Source organism: Erythrolamprus reginae, chromosome 3, assembly GCF_031021105.1.
Source record: "Erythrolamprus reginae isolate rEryReg1 chromosome 3, rEryReg1.hap1, whole genome shotgun sequence".
Lineage (NCBI taxonomy): Eukaryota > Metazoa > Chordata > Lepidosauria > Squamata > Dipsadidae > Erythrolamprus > Erythrolamprus reginae.
In genome coordinates, this window is record NC_091952.1 from 24167493 (window position 1) to 24183912 (window position 16420).

Genomic DNA, 16420 nt, shown 5'->3' on the forward strand with positions numbered 1-16420 from the left:
TAATAATAATAATAATAATAATAATAATAATAATAATTTATTAGATTTGTATGCCACCCCTCTCCAAAGACTCGGGGCGGCTCACAACAACGATAAAAACAATATTATACTGGCACAAATCTAATATTAAAAAAACCTAAAAAACCTATCATAATTAAAAACAAAACAGCACATACATACCAAACATAAATTATAATAAGCTTGGGGGAAAGGTGTCTCAAATCCCCCATGTCTGGCGGTATAGGTGGGTCTTAAGTAGTTTACGGAAGACAAGGAGGGTGGGAGCAGTTCTAATCTCCAGGGGGGGGAGTTGATTCCAGAGGGCTGGGGCCGCCACAGAGAAAGCTCTTCCCCTGGGGCCCACCAGACGACATTGTTTAGTCGACGGGACCTGGAGAAGGCCAACTATGTAGGACCTTATAGGCCGCTGGGATTCCGGAGGTACTCTGGTCCAATGCTATATTCCAGTCTCAATTCTGGTTGTAAATCAAGGACTAACAGTAGAATAGAATAGAATAGAATAGAATAGAATAGAATAGAATTTTATTGGCCAAGTGTGATTGGACACCCAAGGAATTTGTCTTGGTGCATATGCTCTCAGCGTGCATAAAAGAAAAAGATACATTTGTCAAGAATCATGTGGTACAACACTTAATGATTGTCATAGGGGTCAAATAAGCAACGAAGAAACAATTTTTCCTACCTTCACCTGCTGCTTCCTGTCTGTTATGAAGCTTGTGATCCACTTATAAGTGTGTTCAGGTACTGCTAGTTGATTTAGTTTGGTTAAGAGAATGTCTGGTTATGGTGTTGAATACTGAACAGAAGTCTACAAAGAGGACCCTAGCATAGGTCATTGGAGATTCAAGATGTTGAAGGATGTAGTGTAGAGCCATATTAACAGCATCATCTGTCGATCTATTTGCTCGGTATGCAAATTGCAAGGGGTCTAACAGTGGATCTGTGATGGTTTTCAAGTGGAACATCACTAGCCTTTCAAAGGTTTTCATAACTACAGATGTTAGAGCAACTGGTCTGTAGTCATTCAGTTCCTTGATGGAGGGCTTCTTCGGCACTGGGATGAGAGTCTTCGGAGAGGGGCGGCATACAGGTCCAACTAATTAATTAATTAATAAATAAATAAATAAATAAATAAATAAATAAACAAACAAACAAACAAACAAACAAATAAATAGTCGAGCGTTTGAAGCAGGAAGGAACATAGCACAACTCTAGCGATTTGTTGAAGATTTGGGTGAAGATGGGGGCCAATTGGTCAGCACAGACTTTTAAGTAAGGAATTATCTTGTCTGGGCCTGGTACTTTTCCAGGCTTTTATCTGTGAAATAGATCTTTCACTTCCTTTTCTGTGATCACTAGGGGTTGTAAACCCAATGGGATGGGTTCAGTTGTAGAAGATTTGGCTGTTGGTGGTGTGTCTGGGATGGAGGTTGTGCAGATAGGTGGTTGTGGTTTCTTTTCAAACCTGCAGTAGAACACATTCAGGTAATCTGCCAATTGCTGATCTCCTTCAGCTTGGGAAGGTGGTTTGCTGTAACTGGTGATGTTTTTGAGAGTTTTCCACATGTTTGCTGGTTCATTTGTTGAGAATTGATTCTTTAGCTTTTCAGAGTAGATCCTTTTTGCTGCTCTGATCTCCCTTGTTAATTTCAGTAGTTCCTTAAATAACCAAACCATACAGAGTTTTGAAATCAGGACTTTGAATTGGAATGAAAACCCAGAAAGCAGGAAAATTAGTGTTGTATTACAATAGCAGATCTCTACTGTGTTGTGCCAACTGCATTTTCTGGGCAGTCTTTAAGGCAGGCCCACGTAGAAAGCTTTGCAGTACTCTAAACTTGTCAGTTATTATTGTTAAGTCTTCTCACCCCAGGAAGGTCTGCAATTGGTTACCAGCTTAGCTGAGCAAAGGCTACTCGGGCCACGATTCCTAATCACTGTACTAGCAGGAGTCGTAAATGAAAGAGAATTTCCAAGTTCTCATTCCCAGAAATCCCATTCTATTCCCGTTCCAGATCCACTGCATCTGGAACAAAGCCAGAGTATTTCTTGCAGAGTTTTAATTTGAGATGGTTTGTTAACCCCTTCAGTCCAACATAACCTCTTGGCATTATGTAGGTCTGAGTATCATCGGCATGAGACCTTAGTTGACCTCTCCCAGTGACTTCCTCTAGGGAAGAAGTCTGAGTTATAGATCATATGCTTCAGTATGGAATGAAACGTGGACATGCTCAGTTGAGGTTACTCTCAAGCTCAGGGAACTGGCATTTTTAACTATTCCCAAGCTCTGTGTGCTAGAGGAGGGCTCTTCCCATCCTCTTCCTATGCTTCCCAAGACTTCCATGATTTTGTTAGGAAAGATCTGGGATGAGAGGGAAGGAGATATCCCAGCGACTGATTAGATCCCATAGAGTTGGCCTTCTCCAGGTCCCATCTGAAGATGAAGAGTGGGACGTCGTTGAAACATTGCCAAGATTACACACACACACACATCACATGTTTTTTTGCTGAATTTGAAAATTAAGGGAGACTAGGATAGATCTATTTCGGCCTTATTTTGGCCTCATCAGCTAGCCATACCCACTGGGACTTGAACCTGCAACCTTTGCCTTGTAAAGCAGAGAATTATTCTCTAGGCTACAGTATCCAATCCCTTCAGCTCTGCACCAGGGAAGGGTTACATATTTTTGTGTCAAATCACCCTGGTGTATTGAAGGAACATCACAGCTCCTTATTTGCCTCTCGGCCCAACCCAGGGCCATTTCCAAGGCAGTTAATTTTATTGATAGCCGACAATTCTATCTGTGTGTGTGTGTGTGTGTGTGTGTGTGTGTATATATATATGTATATGTATATGTATGTATATGTATATTCCCTGGTACAAGCTGATAAGGAGGCAAGCCTGTAGCCTAGAGGTTAAGGCCACTGCCTTACAAGGCAGAGGCTCAGGTTCAAATCCCAGGGATTTGAGCCTGGGTATGGCTGCCTGATGAGAGCAAATAAGCTTGAAATAGATCTATAGTAGTCTCCCTTCCTTTCCCTTATCAGCAGAAATATGTTACCCACACATACACTCACTCACACACACACACACACACACACACACACTGCTTCTTAATGTTTAGCAGTTTGCTTTAGAGAGCAAGTAATCCTCAACTTACAATGCATTCATTTAGTGACTGTTTAAAGTTACGACACTGGAAAAAGTGACTTTTGATTGTTTTTCACACTTACAGCAGTTGCAGCATCTCGATGGTTAGATGATCAAAATTTAGATGTTGGGCAACTGGTTTCATGTTTATGACGGTTGCAGTATCCCAGAGTCATGTGATCCTCCTTTTGCAAGGGTCCTCCTTTTGTGGTCCTCTGAGAAGCAAAGTCAACGGGGAAATCAGATTCACTTAACTTAACTTAACAATTGCAGTGATTCATTTCATTACCGTGGCAGGAAAAGTCATAAAATGAGGCGAAACTTACTTAACAGATGTCTCATTTAACCACGGAAATGTCGGACTCAATTATTGTCATAAGTTGAGGATTCCCTGTCATAAAATCATGTCGAGTTTAGGCCTAATATTAAGACCAATAAATACTTCAGTGAATAAATTGAAGTCTGGATTATTAGAGAATAGAAGGGGTTGGAAACGAGCTTTCCTTTCGAGGTTTGCAATGGAGCCTGCTTTCAATTAGTCCTATACGGTACCTACATGATGAATTAGACAAGACCATTGCTGAAATGCGTCCAGCTGCACACTAATTTGTTGCATGCTAACTGGCACAATCCGACATTGACATTTTTTGTCAGGATGGAATAAACAACAAAAAAAAACCCCACCACCCCTTACCCCTCTGTGTTCAATAAGTTGTTGGCAGGCCTTTCTGTCTTCTCAACAGAGCCATTCCAGCACAACAACGGTAGTCCTCATGAAGCTATGTCTAAGCTGGCATGATTAGCAGCTGGGTTTATTAATTACAGGCTCCCAGTTTCGGTGGCCATGGAGTCTGGGTTGGAACATTTATATTTGACCAAATTGGATTACTTAATATTGAAAGCAGGAACTGCAGATTTTGTACTAGCCTCATGCTTCGTCTATCCAATAACTGGGCTGGCGATATACCATCACGGATGTTTCCATGACTACAGACTGTAGTCTGTGGGGTCAAACCCAAGGTTTTGGGGCCAGATATGGCCAAGGGGGTGCTTAGATCTGGCCCACAAGACGGCCCTGGAAACAACAAAGAACCAGCCCACGGTGCCTCTGCCAGTGAAAATGGGCTCCCAAGCTCCGTTTTTGGTTCCACGCGCGATTCTGCTACCTGCCCAGGTGAAGTAGCAGAACTGCGCTGGACTCCGCTAGCACTCAGAGCCATGGGAGTGAGCACATGTCACCGTTCCATCTTAGCAGTCTACCTCTGAAAATGCTATTACATTTTATTTTTCAACTGGTTTTGGTAGTGCTGCTCTGCAAATCTGCATCCCTCCTTTACTGTCTATAATTAGAATAGAGTAGAGTAGAGTAGAATTCTTTATTTGCCAAATGTGATTGGACACACAAGGAATTTGTCTTTGTGCATATTCTCTCAGTGTACATAAAAGAATAGATAAATTTGTCAAGAATCATGAGGTACCACACTTAATGATTGTCATAGGGGTCAAATAAGCAATGAAGAAACAATTTTCCCTAGCTTCACCTGCTGCTTCCTGTCTGTTAGGAAGCTTGTGATGCGCTTATAAGTGTGTTCAGGTAGGGTTCAAATAAGTGACCAGGAAACAATCAATATTAATATAAATCGTAAGGATACAAGCAACAAGTTACAGTCACACAGGAATATAAATCCTTCCATTACCCACTTCTGCTGTCAGAGTTGAAGAACCTTTTAGAATAGAATAGAATTCTTTATTGGTCAAGTGTGATTGGACACACTAGGAATTTGTCATTGGTGCATATGATCTCAGTGTACATAAAAGATATATATATATATTTCTCAAGAATCATGAGGTACCACACTTAATGATGGTCATAGGGTTCAAATAAGCAATCAGGAAACAATATTGTAAGGATACAAGCAACAAATTACAGTCATTCAGTCATAAACGGGAGCAGATGGGTGATAGGAACGGTGAGAAGACTAATAGTAATAGCAATCTTATTGAGTTTTATTAAGAATAAGACAAAGACAAAGGGGAATCAATAATACATAGCAGTTAGCGTTCATATCAGGTAACATCATAATCATATTGATATTATTGAAGAAAGGGAAAAGGGGAAAGAAGAAAAGAAAAAAAGGGGAGAAAGAAGGGAAAGAACGAAGAGAAGAAAGATAGAGTAGACAATAGAAAGGGAGAGAGTGAGAGAAGGGATGATAGAAGGTGTAAAGGGATAAAGGGAAAAAGGGGGAGAATTGGAATGACAAAGACTGTTTCTATATATTTTAATACAGCTATCATATTAAATTACACTTCAGTTTAACTACTGTTCATTAAATAGGCCACAGTGCCTGCATCCTATGGCGATCTAAAGTTTAAAAAGCAACCTTATGGCTCAGTGGGATGTATGAAGTTTTATTATCTATCTATCTATCTATCTATCTATCTATCTATCTATCTATCTATCTATCTATCTATCTATCTATCTATCTATCTATCTCTATCTATCTATCTATCCATCCATCCATCCATCCATCCATCCATCCATCCCTATCTATCTATCTATCTATCTATCTATCTATCTATCTATCTATCTATCCATCCATCCATCCATACATACATACATCTATCTATCTAACTATCCACCCACCCACCCACCCACCCACCCACCCACCCACCCACCCACCCACCCATCCATCCATCCATCCATCCATCCATCCATCCATCCATCTATTTATTTATTTGTCGAACAAGTATAGGATTGTAGTTTGTATAAGCATAACATAAGTAGAAAGCAATGATAAAAGAAGACAGTAGGACGGACAGTAGGACAGGGACAGTAGGCACAATGGTGCACCAGCCAGTGTCTCTTAATTTGGTCCTGTCTATGGAACCATGGAGGACGCAGTGGCTCAGTGGCTAAGATGCTGAGCTTGTCAATCAGAAGGTCGGCAGTTCGGCGGTTCGAATCCCAAGCACCGCACTCCCGTTACTTGTCCCAGCTTCTGCCAATCAAGCAATCCGAAAGCACATACAAAATACAAGTAGAAAAATACTTTGGTGGGAAGGTAAGAGTGTTCCCTGCGCCTTCAGTGTTTAGTCATGCCAGAAGCCACGGAGACGTCTTTGGACAGTGTTGTCTCTTCAGCTTAGAAACGGAGATGGACGCTGTCCCCTAAAGCAAGAAAAGGCTAGCACGCATGTGCATGGGGAACTTTTACCTTTAAGGACGGAAAACATATAGCTCTCTTAGGAGTTCCAGCTGTCCGGCCAGTGATGAAAGATGCTTAGAGATTTAGGTTATCAATATCTTGGCTCTAATTTGAAAGTACTGTAGTACTTATTAAGGTCGTAAGAATGTCATAGCGACATTTCCTCGGTTTTCTGACACCACATTATATTCTCTTCCTGCTGTCATATTTATTTATTTTATTTATTTATTCAATGTTTTTATGTCACTCTTCTCCTTAGACTCAGGGCAGCGTATAACATGTTAGCAATAGCACTTTTTATCAGAGCCAGCATATTGCCCCCACAATCCGAGTCCTCATTTTACCCACCTCAAAAGGATGGAAGGCTGAGTCAACCTTGAGCCGGTGATGAGATTTGAAGCGCTGACCTGCAGATCTAGCAGTGAGATTCACTGGCCTGCATATGAAGAATGTAAATGGAAATATAGAAGATCTTTTTTTAAAAAAAAATGCATGGATGCATTATATTATCAGGGACTGGTTAGATTATTATTATTATTATTATTATTATTATTATTATTATTATTATTATTACTATTATTATTTATTAGATTTGTATGCCGCCCCTCTCAGAAGACTCGGGGTGGCTCACAACAGTAATAAAAACAGTATAGCAATGGGACAAATCTAATAATAAAAATATTTAAAAACCTCAATAATTAAAAGCCATACAGCACATACACACCAAACATGAAATATAAAAAGCCTGGGGGAGATGTCTTAGTTCCCCCATGCCTTGCGATATAGCTGGGTCTTGAGTAACTTGCGAAAGACAGGGAGGGTGGGGGCCACTCTAATCTCCGGGGGGAGTTGATTCCAGAGGGCCGGGGCCGCCACAGAGAAGGCTCTTCCCCTGGGGCCCGCCAAACGACTCCTAAATTCTCCTGATTGAAAGAAACCAACCATTGCTTAAAATTAGGGTGAAATCCAGCAGGTTCTGACAGGTTCTTGAGAACCGGTAGTGGAAATTTTGAGCAGCTCGGAGAGCTAGCAAATATCACCTCTGGCTGGCCCCAGAGTGGGATGGGAATGGAAATGTTGCAATATCCTTCCCTCTGGAGCGGGAAGGAAATGGGGATTTTGCAGTATCCTTCCCCTGCCACGACCACCAAGCCAAGCCTACCAAGCCACACCATGCTTACCAAGCCATGCCCACAGAACCGGTAGTAAAAAAAAATTGGATTTCACCCCTGCTTAAAATTATATATGGAACTGTGTAAATTGCAAACTTTATTGTACATACATGTTGTTTTGTTTGGCTGCTATATATCTGCCAAAGGTTTTATTTAGCTGAGTCTTTCAGATATTTAAAGGCATACATTGCCATCATTTTTAAAAGGAATAGATTTTGCATGAAAAAAATAGTTTTCCTAGATTTTTCATTGTTTAGTAGAAAATTATTTAAATGTTCCTTTGGCTTGCGAAACATAAAGCCACTTACCTTTTATAAATTCTCAGTTTTAAAAATCTAATCTGAATTTGAATAACTTTTTTAAAAATACAATAGAAAATATAGATATAATTTTGTTACAAAGGGAATGTATTTGAACATGCATTCTGATCAGTGTTTTTTTTTTAATGGACAAGAACGAATTTAAGCTGTATTGGTTTGCAAGAAAAAAATCAACATATATAGTAGAACAATAATTAGTTCAAAATCCCTAGGGATTGAGGCAGCTGCAAAATTTAACGAAGAAAACAAAGGAGTTGCTAAGTTACAGCGTTTTATTCTTGTGTTCTTTTGAAAAATAATTCTTCATTAGGGAATACTCTTAAAAATAGTAGGCAGTTTAAAAATAAATGTACACTTTAATGTAACCCTATTTGAGATTTTTATCTATTTTATTTGTTAACTTTATATACCATCTTTCCTTTGGGAGTTCATGCTGGAATCTCCCTTCTCTTAATTTTTTCCCCACAAGTACAACTTGGTAGGGTGGGCTAAGAGCAAATGGCGAATCTCAATACAGGTAGTCCTCAAGTTACAACCACGATTGACCCTAAACTTTATGTTGCTAAGTGAACGATTTGAGTTCACTTGTGAGTTTGTCCCATTTTTACGACCTTTCTTGCCACATTTGTGAAATGAGTCATTGCAGTTGTTAAATTAGTAACACTATTGTTAAATGAACTTGGCTTCCCCATTGACTTTGCTTGTCAGAAAGTCACAAGAGGTGATCACATGATTCCACGACACTACAGCCATTGTAAATGTGAATCAGTTGTCAAGCATCCAAATGTAAATCACGTGACCATAGGGATGCTCCAACAGCAATGCGTGTGAATAGAATAGAATAGAATTTTTATTGGGGAAGTATGATTGGACACACAAGGAATTTGTCTTGGGGCACGTGCTCTCAGTATACATAAAAGAAAAGATAGGTATTTGTATTTGTATTTATTAGATTTGTATGCCGCCCCTCTCCGTAGACTCGGGGCAGCTCACAACAGTGATAAAAACGGTACATAGAGACAAATCTAATAATTAAAACCTAAAATAGCAATTACAGTGATCCCCCGGTTATTGCGTCCCCAACCATTGCGAACAGGGTAATTTGCGATTTTTCAACCCGGAAGTCAAAACACCATCTACGCATGCGTGCCCTTTTTTTCTATGGGCACGCATGAGTAGATGGCGCCCAGCAGATCAGCTGCTGGGCGGCTTCCCTGGGTCTTCCCCCTCTTGCTGGCATCAGCGAGGAGTTTCCCCACCGCCCACGCAAACTCCTCGCTGCCGCTCGCCCGCCCTTCGCCCGCCCACGCCGTTCGCTCCCCCTCTTGCTGGCGGGAGGGTGAGAAGCCCTCCCCAGCACCCGCTCGCCCGCCCTTCGCCGCTCGCCCGCCCTTCACCCTGGAGAAATTCCAGCCCCCACCTGGTCCCGCCCGATCCTCCTCCCTGAGGCAGCTCGCCCTCCCATGGCCGCTTCCTCCACCCTCCATCGCAAGCCCTCGCCACCGCAGCCAACTCGCGCTGCGATCTTCAAGCCCGGCTCCTTTCGGCCCAGCATCTCGGGCCAAGCAGCTGCCTTCCGTGACTGAGCCTGGCTCGCCCGGAAGATCGTAGCGCGCGTTGGCTGCAGCGGCAAGGGAAGCCAAGCCGGCAGCAATGTCGCCGCCGCTGCAGCCAACGCGCGCTACGATCTTCCGGGCCAGCCAGGCTCAGCGGATCAAGCCCGGCTCCTCTCGGCCCAGCATCCCGGGCCAAGCGGCTGCCTTCCGTCACTGAGCCTGGCTCGCCCGGAAGATCGTAGCGCACGTTGGCTGCGCTGGCGAGGGAAGCCAAGCAGGCGCGCCGTTCTCCGCTGACTCCTAAAGCGGGGAAGTTCGCCAGGAGTCAGCGGAGAATGGCGCAACTGTTTTAAAACGATCGGAGCTTTCCAATGAGTCCCGAAGACAAACGTCAAACTTCCGCGTTTGCCTTCGGGACTCATTGGAAAGCCGCGCGGGTGTTTTAAAACATCCCCGCCGACATGGGGGGCTTGCTAGCACCCCCCCAAACCCGGGTTGGGGGTTCGGGGGGGTGCTAGCGAGCCCCCCATGTCGGCGGCGACATTTTAAAACACCCGCGCCGCCCCCAATCTTCGGCTCCTCGCTAGCGCTGCGGAAGTTAAAAACACCATCTGCACATGCGCAGATGGTGTTTTTACTTCCGCAGCGCTACTTCGCGAAAACCCGCTCGTTGCGGGGGGTCCTGGAACGGAACCCTTGCAACGAGCGGGGATCACTGTATACATATAAAAAATCTAAAAAAAAACAGTAAATAAAAACATACATACAGTCATGTTGTGCACAGAAACTACATAGGCAAGGGGAAGATGTCTCAGTTCCCCCAAGCTTGACGACAAAGATGGGTTTTGAGGAGTTTACGAAAGGCAAGGAGGGTGGGGGCAATCCTAATCTCCAGGGGGAGCTGATTCCAGAGGGTCGGGGCCGCCACAGAGAAGGCTCTCCCCCTGGGTCCCGCCAGACGGCATTGTTTAGTCGACAGGACCCGGAGAAGACCAACTCTGTGGGACCTAACCAGTCGCTGGGATTCGTGCAGCAAGAGGCGGTCTCGTAGATAATCTGGTCCGGTGCCATGAAGGGCTTTATAGGTCATAACCAACACTTTGAATTGTGACCAGAAACTGATCGACAACCAATGCAGACTGCGGAGTGTTGGAGTAACATGGGCATATTTGGGAAAGCCCATGATTGCTCTCGCAGCTGCATTCTGCACGATCTGAAGTTTCCAAACATTCTTCAAAGATAGCCCCATGTAGAGAGGTACATCAAGAATTAAAAGGTAAAACAATTAATGACCTTGCGGGGACATATAAGCAATCAAATCATATTAGGAACTAGTCAATATAAATTATAAGGATAAAAGCAACAAAGTTACAGTCAGTGGGAGGAGATGGGTGATGGGAATGATGAGAAGATTAATAGTAGTGTAGACTGAGGAAATAGTTTGACAGTGTTGAGGGAATTATTTGTTTAGCAGAGTGATGGCGTTCGAGGAAAAAACTGCTCTTGTGTCTAGTTGTCTTGGTGAGCTGTGCTCTATAGTGTTGTTTTGAGAATAGGAGTTGAAGCGGTTTGTTTCCAGGATGTGAGGGGTCAGTAAATATTTTCACAGCCCTCTTTTTGACTCGTGCAGTATATAGGTCCTCAATGGAAGGCAGGCTGATAGCAATCATTTTTTTCCTCAGTTCTAATATAATAATAATAATGATGATGATGATGATGATGATGATGATGATGATGATGATAATCATCATCATCATCATACAACAAAACAACAAACAACAAATAATAATAATAATAATAATAATAATAATAATAATAATAATAATAATAAATTTATTAGATTTATATGCTGCCCCGGTACGAAGAGGGACGTAAGTCACTTTTTTCAGTGCTGTTGTAACTTCAAACGGTCACTAAGTGAACAGTTGTATGTCTAGGACTGCTTGTAACCTTGGTAAAACGACTGCTGAAAATGAACGGAGAAATTTTGAGATGTGCAAATAAATGCTAGTAGAAAGACAATGGATAGGATAGTGAACTATTACATTAAATTAATGGCTGCCAAAAGAAGCAAAAAATAAAATAAAATAAAGGTATTTATTTACTCACTTTTTCCTATGGATCTACACCAAGCGTGCCATTGCTAGTAGCCATAGCAAAACATGATCAGAAGGCAGCAAATGCTCAATTGGGTGGGCGAAATATTTTGAGGCCAGTGGGTGCAATGGGGCACATTCCTTTCCATTCTCTGGCTCTTACTCAGAGATTGCCCGGTGGGTTTCCTCCCTTGAGAAGGCTGGCCTGCTTCCTTATGCATGCATCCGATGTCTGTGTATGATGTAACCTTTTCCTAAAGCGCTATCGCTAATGCCTTCTTGTTAACCCAGGATTGCTCAGCTTCTGCAGTGGTATGTCTAGTCTTAAAAGCGACCCTTCTTTTTCCAGAAGAACCGACTCCTTCACATAAAATCATCAGCCCACCCACTGGAGTTGCTTACCCTCATGACGATGTCTCGGATTATGGCCTCAAGCCATACCCCTTCGCTTTGTCTAGCCTTTCGGCAGATCACATGGGCAGATATGGACAGCCAGATAGCATAGGGTCAAAATGCTACTTGGACCCTCTCAAGGCTGCAGGTCCCCCTACTTTGAGCCCTAGGATTGAGATAACACCATCCTATGAACTGATTCACTCAGGGGGGGCCTTCAGCAGCAGAGACACAGATCTATTGGTAGAGCATCAGTCCAGCTCAGCTACCACTAGCCCAAGGTTTACCCTGCCGGTCCCTGGGTTTGAGAGCTACCGAGAACCGCTGTGCCTGAGCCCTCTTAGCAGCAGCTCCTCTGCAAGCTTCATTTCAGAGACAAATTTCTCTCCTTATACTTCACCATGCGTTTCACCAAATAATGGCCCTAGTGATGACCTGTGTCCACAGTTTCAAAACACCCATGCTCATTATTCTCCTAGAACCTCGCCAATAATGTCCCCACAAGCAACTGTCGTGGAGGATACCTTCTTGGGGCCACGTTCACCATCACCACGTCCCAACTCAAGGTCGTCATCGCCAGGGGCAAAACGGAGGTACTCTTGCACTGAGCTCTACGGGAGTCAGCACCCCCACTCTTCTCCACGGCAATCGAGGACCCCTTCTCCACAGGCCTCTCCCCACGTCTCCCTGAGAGAGGACGGAGCGACAGTCACTTACACCCAGTTGTCCACCTCATCTAGTCTCATGGATGCCATGAACAATCTCACCACTGATCCTTCCTGCGGAGTTCCCACAAAAATATGGAGGACCACTCCGGATCCTTCACCATTGGCATCCCACAAAGCCAGCATGCCATGCCACGTGCTTCAGCCCATCGAGTATATTGGATCCTGTGAGCAGGAGAACCGAAGGAACCCACCGCCAGATTCAATCCTTTTGGTGCCGCCATCTTGGCCAAAGCAGCTGATGCCTGCGATACCAATTTGCAGGTAAGTACTAGCAAGTCTTGCACATTTATTTTTGGGCTATGTTGGCGCAGTAGTTAGTGTGCAGTACTGCGGGCTACTGCGAGCTACTTCTCCTGACTGCTGACCGACTGCAATTTGGCAATTCAAAACTCACCAGGCTCAAGGTTGACTCAGCTTTCCATCTTTCCGAAGTGGGTAAAATGAGAATCCAGATTGTTTGAGGCAGTATGCTGATTTTTTAAACAGCTTACAGAGGGCTGTAAAGCACTGTAAAAGCACTACAGTGTTCCCTCGATTTTCGCGGGGGATGCGTTCCGAAACTGCCGGCGAAAGTCGAATTTCCGCGAAGTAGAGATGCGGAAGTAAATACATTATTTTTGGCTATGATCAGTATCACAAGCCATCCCTTAACACTTTAAACCCCTAAACTGCAATTTCTCATTCCCTTAGCAACCATTTAGATTATTACTCACCATGTTTCTTTATTAAAGTTTATTTAAAAAAATATTTATTAAAGGTGGACGAAAGTTTGATGATGATATATGACATCATCGGGCAGGAAAAACCATGGTATAGGGGGGAAAACCGCAAAGTATTTTTTAATTAATATTTTTGAAAAACCGTGGTATAGACTTTTCACGAAGTTCGAACCCACGAAAATCGAGGGAACACTGTATATGTCTATAATACCTATTGCTATTTATGAAGTTCTATAGAATTTGTCTCATAGATACGTGTATATCTGTGAGACAGATTGCATATAATAGGGGAAGATTTCTTTTAATGAAGGATAAAGTCTCTAGTTCTTCTTTTTCTCCTAAGCTGCCCTGGATATTCTTCTGTTGAGGATAACAGCAAATTCATATTCCCTGAGCAAATCAAAGTGCATCATATTTGAGGAGAGCAAACCACTTCAGTTTAGAAACCAGCATAATATGTTCCTCCTCCTTGACATTAGAAAGCTAAACATTTTCTACTTTCCATTACATTCCAAATATCTGATTCACCAGTATTTGCACACGCTGATGATTGAATGGCTACTGAAAATGCTCTCGTGAGTTTCTTCAGCGAGGTTTGGGTCAATCTGTTCATTATCATTGATCCTTCTTAAATTAATTGCCACTGGTTCTTATTTGACTTCTAGTTAGTGATCGTTGGTAACTTGAGAAGCAAAAAGTCCATTCCACTGATATGAGTTAAGCAAAGGTCCTGTATCTTTCAGAGTATAAGATGCATTGGAATATAAGACATGTACATTATGGCAGTATATTAATGCCAGAAAGTTTTCTTAAATATAGTAACTAACTCCTCCCGATTATTTAAGTAGATTTACTCCTGCCTTATCTTAATACTAAACCAGGACACTGTTACATTTCAGATTATACTTGTACAGATCCTGTTAAAAATTAATGTGGCTTTCTGGAAGTTTACATTATACTCTGCTATTTAAAATAAGATACAATATTTATTTATTTATTTATTTTATTGATTTATTAGATTTGTATGCCGCCCCTCTCCAAGGACTCGGAGCAGGCACTGGGCCTCTTCATATAAGCATTTGTTTTAAAAAGCTTCTTCATTTTGTTAAGTTGTCTAGAACAATAATAAAGCAGTCTTTAAAAAATAAGTTAACAATTTGAACATTCTATAGACATTTATAGTTATTGACTTATCTCCTTGCATCCAACTTCAATAACTGATTAGCACAAGAAAAAAAAAATCTGTTTCTTCCTCCCAGCAATTTGCCTTCTTTCATTTTAGTACATGAGCCTGCCTGTAGCTTCAACCAGTTGCTTGGTCAGGAGGCCAATAATCAGTTGCTTGTGCAAACCAGGATTTGGGCTGTTGGCTGTGAGGAGGTAAATTGCTGGCAGGGAGAGGCCAAAGGGTGGGGGTGGCTGGGTGGGGCTTCATTTGGTGTATAAGATGCACCCAAGTTTTCACCCTCTTTTGCCTGTGTGTGTGTGTAAAAAGGTGTGTCTTATACTCCAAAAAATATGGTATTTTTAACTGTACTCCATCTCCTGCCAGTCAGTGGTCAATCCAGCCCTCTTGTATTTTGAAAATGAAACATGATTACCAATTGTTTGAGTCATTATTGTTCAGCCTGTTCTTGTTCTCTATATGTTGAACTAAACTTATTTTCTTTCCTAACTTAAATCCACACTTTCTTCTCCCCAGCATTCCTGTCCAGTCTCTTCCACCACTTGAGTGGCCTCTTTCTAGTCATTCAGGCTCCTACGAATTACAGATTGAGGTCCAACCCAAACCCCACCACCGTGCTCATTACGAGACGGAAGGGAGCCGAGGAGCGGTCAAAGCACCAACGGGAGGACATCCTGTGATTCAGGTACATTGTGTTTTGTGTAGGGTATTTTACAATGCTGTGGGGCAGGGGCGGGCAATTAATTTTGCCATGGGGCCGCATTAGAAATTGGGATGGTTTTACATTTGGAATACTGTGTTCAGTTCTGGAGACCCCACCTACAAAAAGATATTGATAAAATTGAACGGGTCCAAAGATGAGCTACAAAAATGGTAGAAGGTCTTAAGCATAAAACTTATCAGGAAAGACTTCATGAACTCAATCTGTATAGTCTGGAGGACAGAAGGGAAAGGGGGGACATGATCAAAACCGCCCCGAGTCTGCGGAGAGGGGCGGCATACAAATCTAAATAATAAATAAATAAATAATAAATAAAACATTTAAATATGTTAAAGAGTTAAATAAGGTTCAGGAGGGAAGTGTTTTTAATAGGAAAGTGAACCCAAGAACAAGGGGGCACAATCTGAGGATAGTTGGGGGAAAGATCAGAAGCAACGTGAGAAAATATTATTTTACTGAAAGAGTAGTAGATGCTTGGAACAAACGTCCAGCAGACGTGGTTGGTAAATCCACAGTAACTGAATTTAAACATGCCTGGGATAAACATATATCCATCCTAAGATAAAATACAGGAAACTAGATGGACCATGAGGTCTTTTTCTGCCTTCAATCTTCTATGTTTCTATGTTTCTAAGATCGAACTAAAACTCACAGTCTCCTGGTTTCTAGTGCCTTAACCATTAGACCAGTGGCCCCTTTTGGGTACAAAGGACTGGTTCCATGGTGAGAGGTTTTTCCATGAACCAGAAGAGTATGGTTTCATGTGCCAACTGTATCCTGCTGATGAGACTTTACTTATTTGGTGGTGATGGGGTTTCTGGCATGTCATGGCCCAGTGCCAGCCCATGGCTCAGGAGTTATAAACTCCTGCACTAGATGTAAATGGCGCTCCAAAAATATTGCCAAGGTTGAAAAATACTGCTCTTATCAGATCTGGAAAAACAGGAGAACTATTCTTTGAAAACAGGGGTTGCCAACTTACCAAAGCCAACACATCATCTTTTCTGCTGTTCTCTCATGCTAAACAAATTGAAGTGTATTTTCCACCTCTGGAAGTTAAAGAAGAGCAGAAATACATCTGCTGATAAATTGTTCTCTTCTGCCTGCCTATACAGCTTAAAATTAAGCTCAGTTCCAAAAGATGCCAT

At 42.4% G+C, this 16420-nt stretch overlaps 1 protein-coding gene across 5 annotated transcripts in view; it reads left to right on the plus strand.

Moving 5' to 3' along the window:
* The window catches only part of NFATC2 (nuclear factor of activated T cells 2), a 239644-nt gene that overhangs the window by 34818 nt on the left and 188406 nt on the right, over window positions 1-16420 (plus strand). For 3 of the 5 annotated variants that reach the window (XM_070744612.1, XM_070744611.1, XM_070744608.1), the window contains exons 2-3: window positions 11875-12907; window positions 15068-15236. In XM_070744612.1, coding sequence (XP_070600713.1) covers window positions 11875-12907; window positions 15068-15236 — 1202 coding nt within the window. The remainder of the gene's footprint in view (window positions 1-11874; window positions 12908-15067; window positions 15237-16420) is intronic. The other 2 variants (XM_070744609.1, XM_070744613.1) reach the window with 2 other exon arrangements.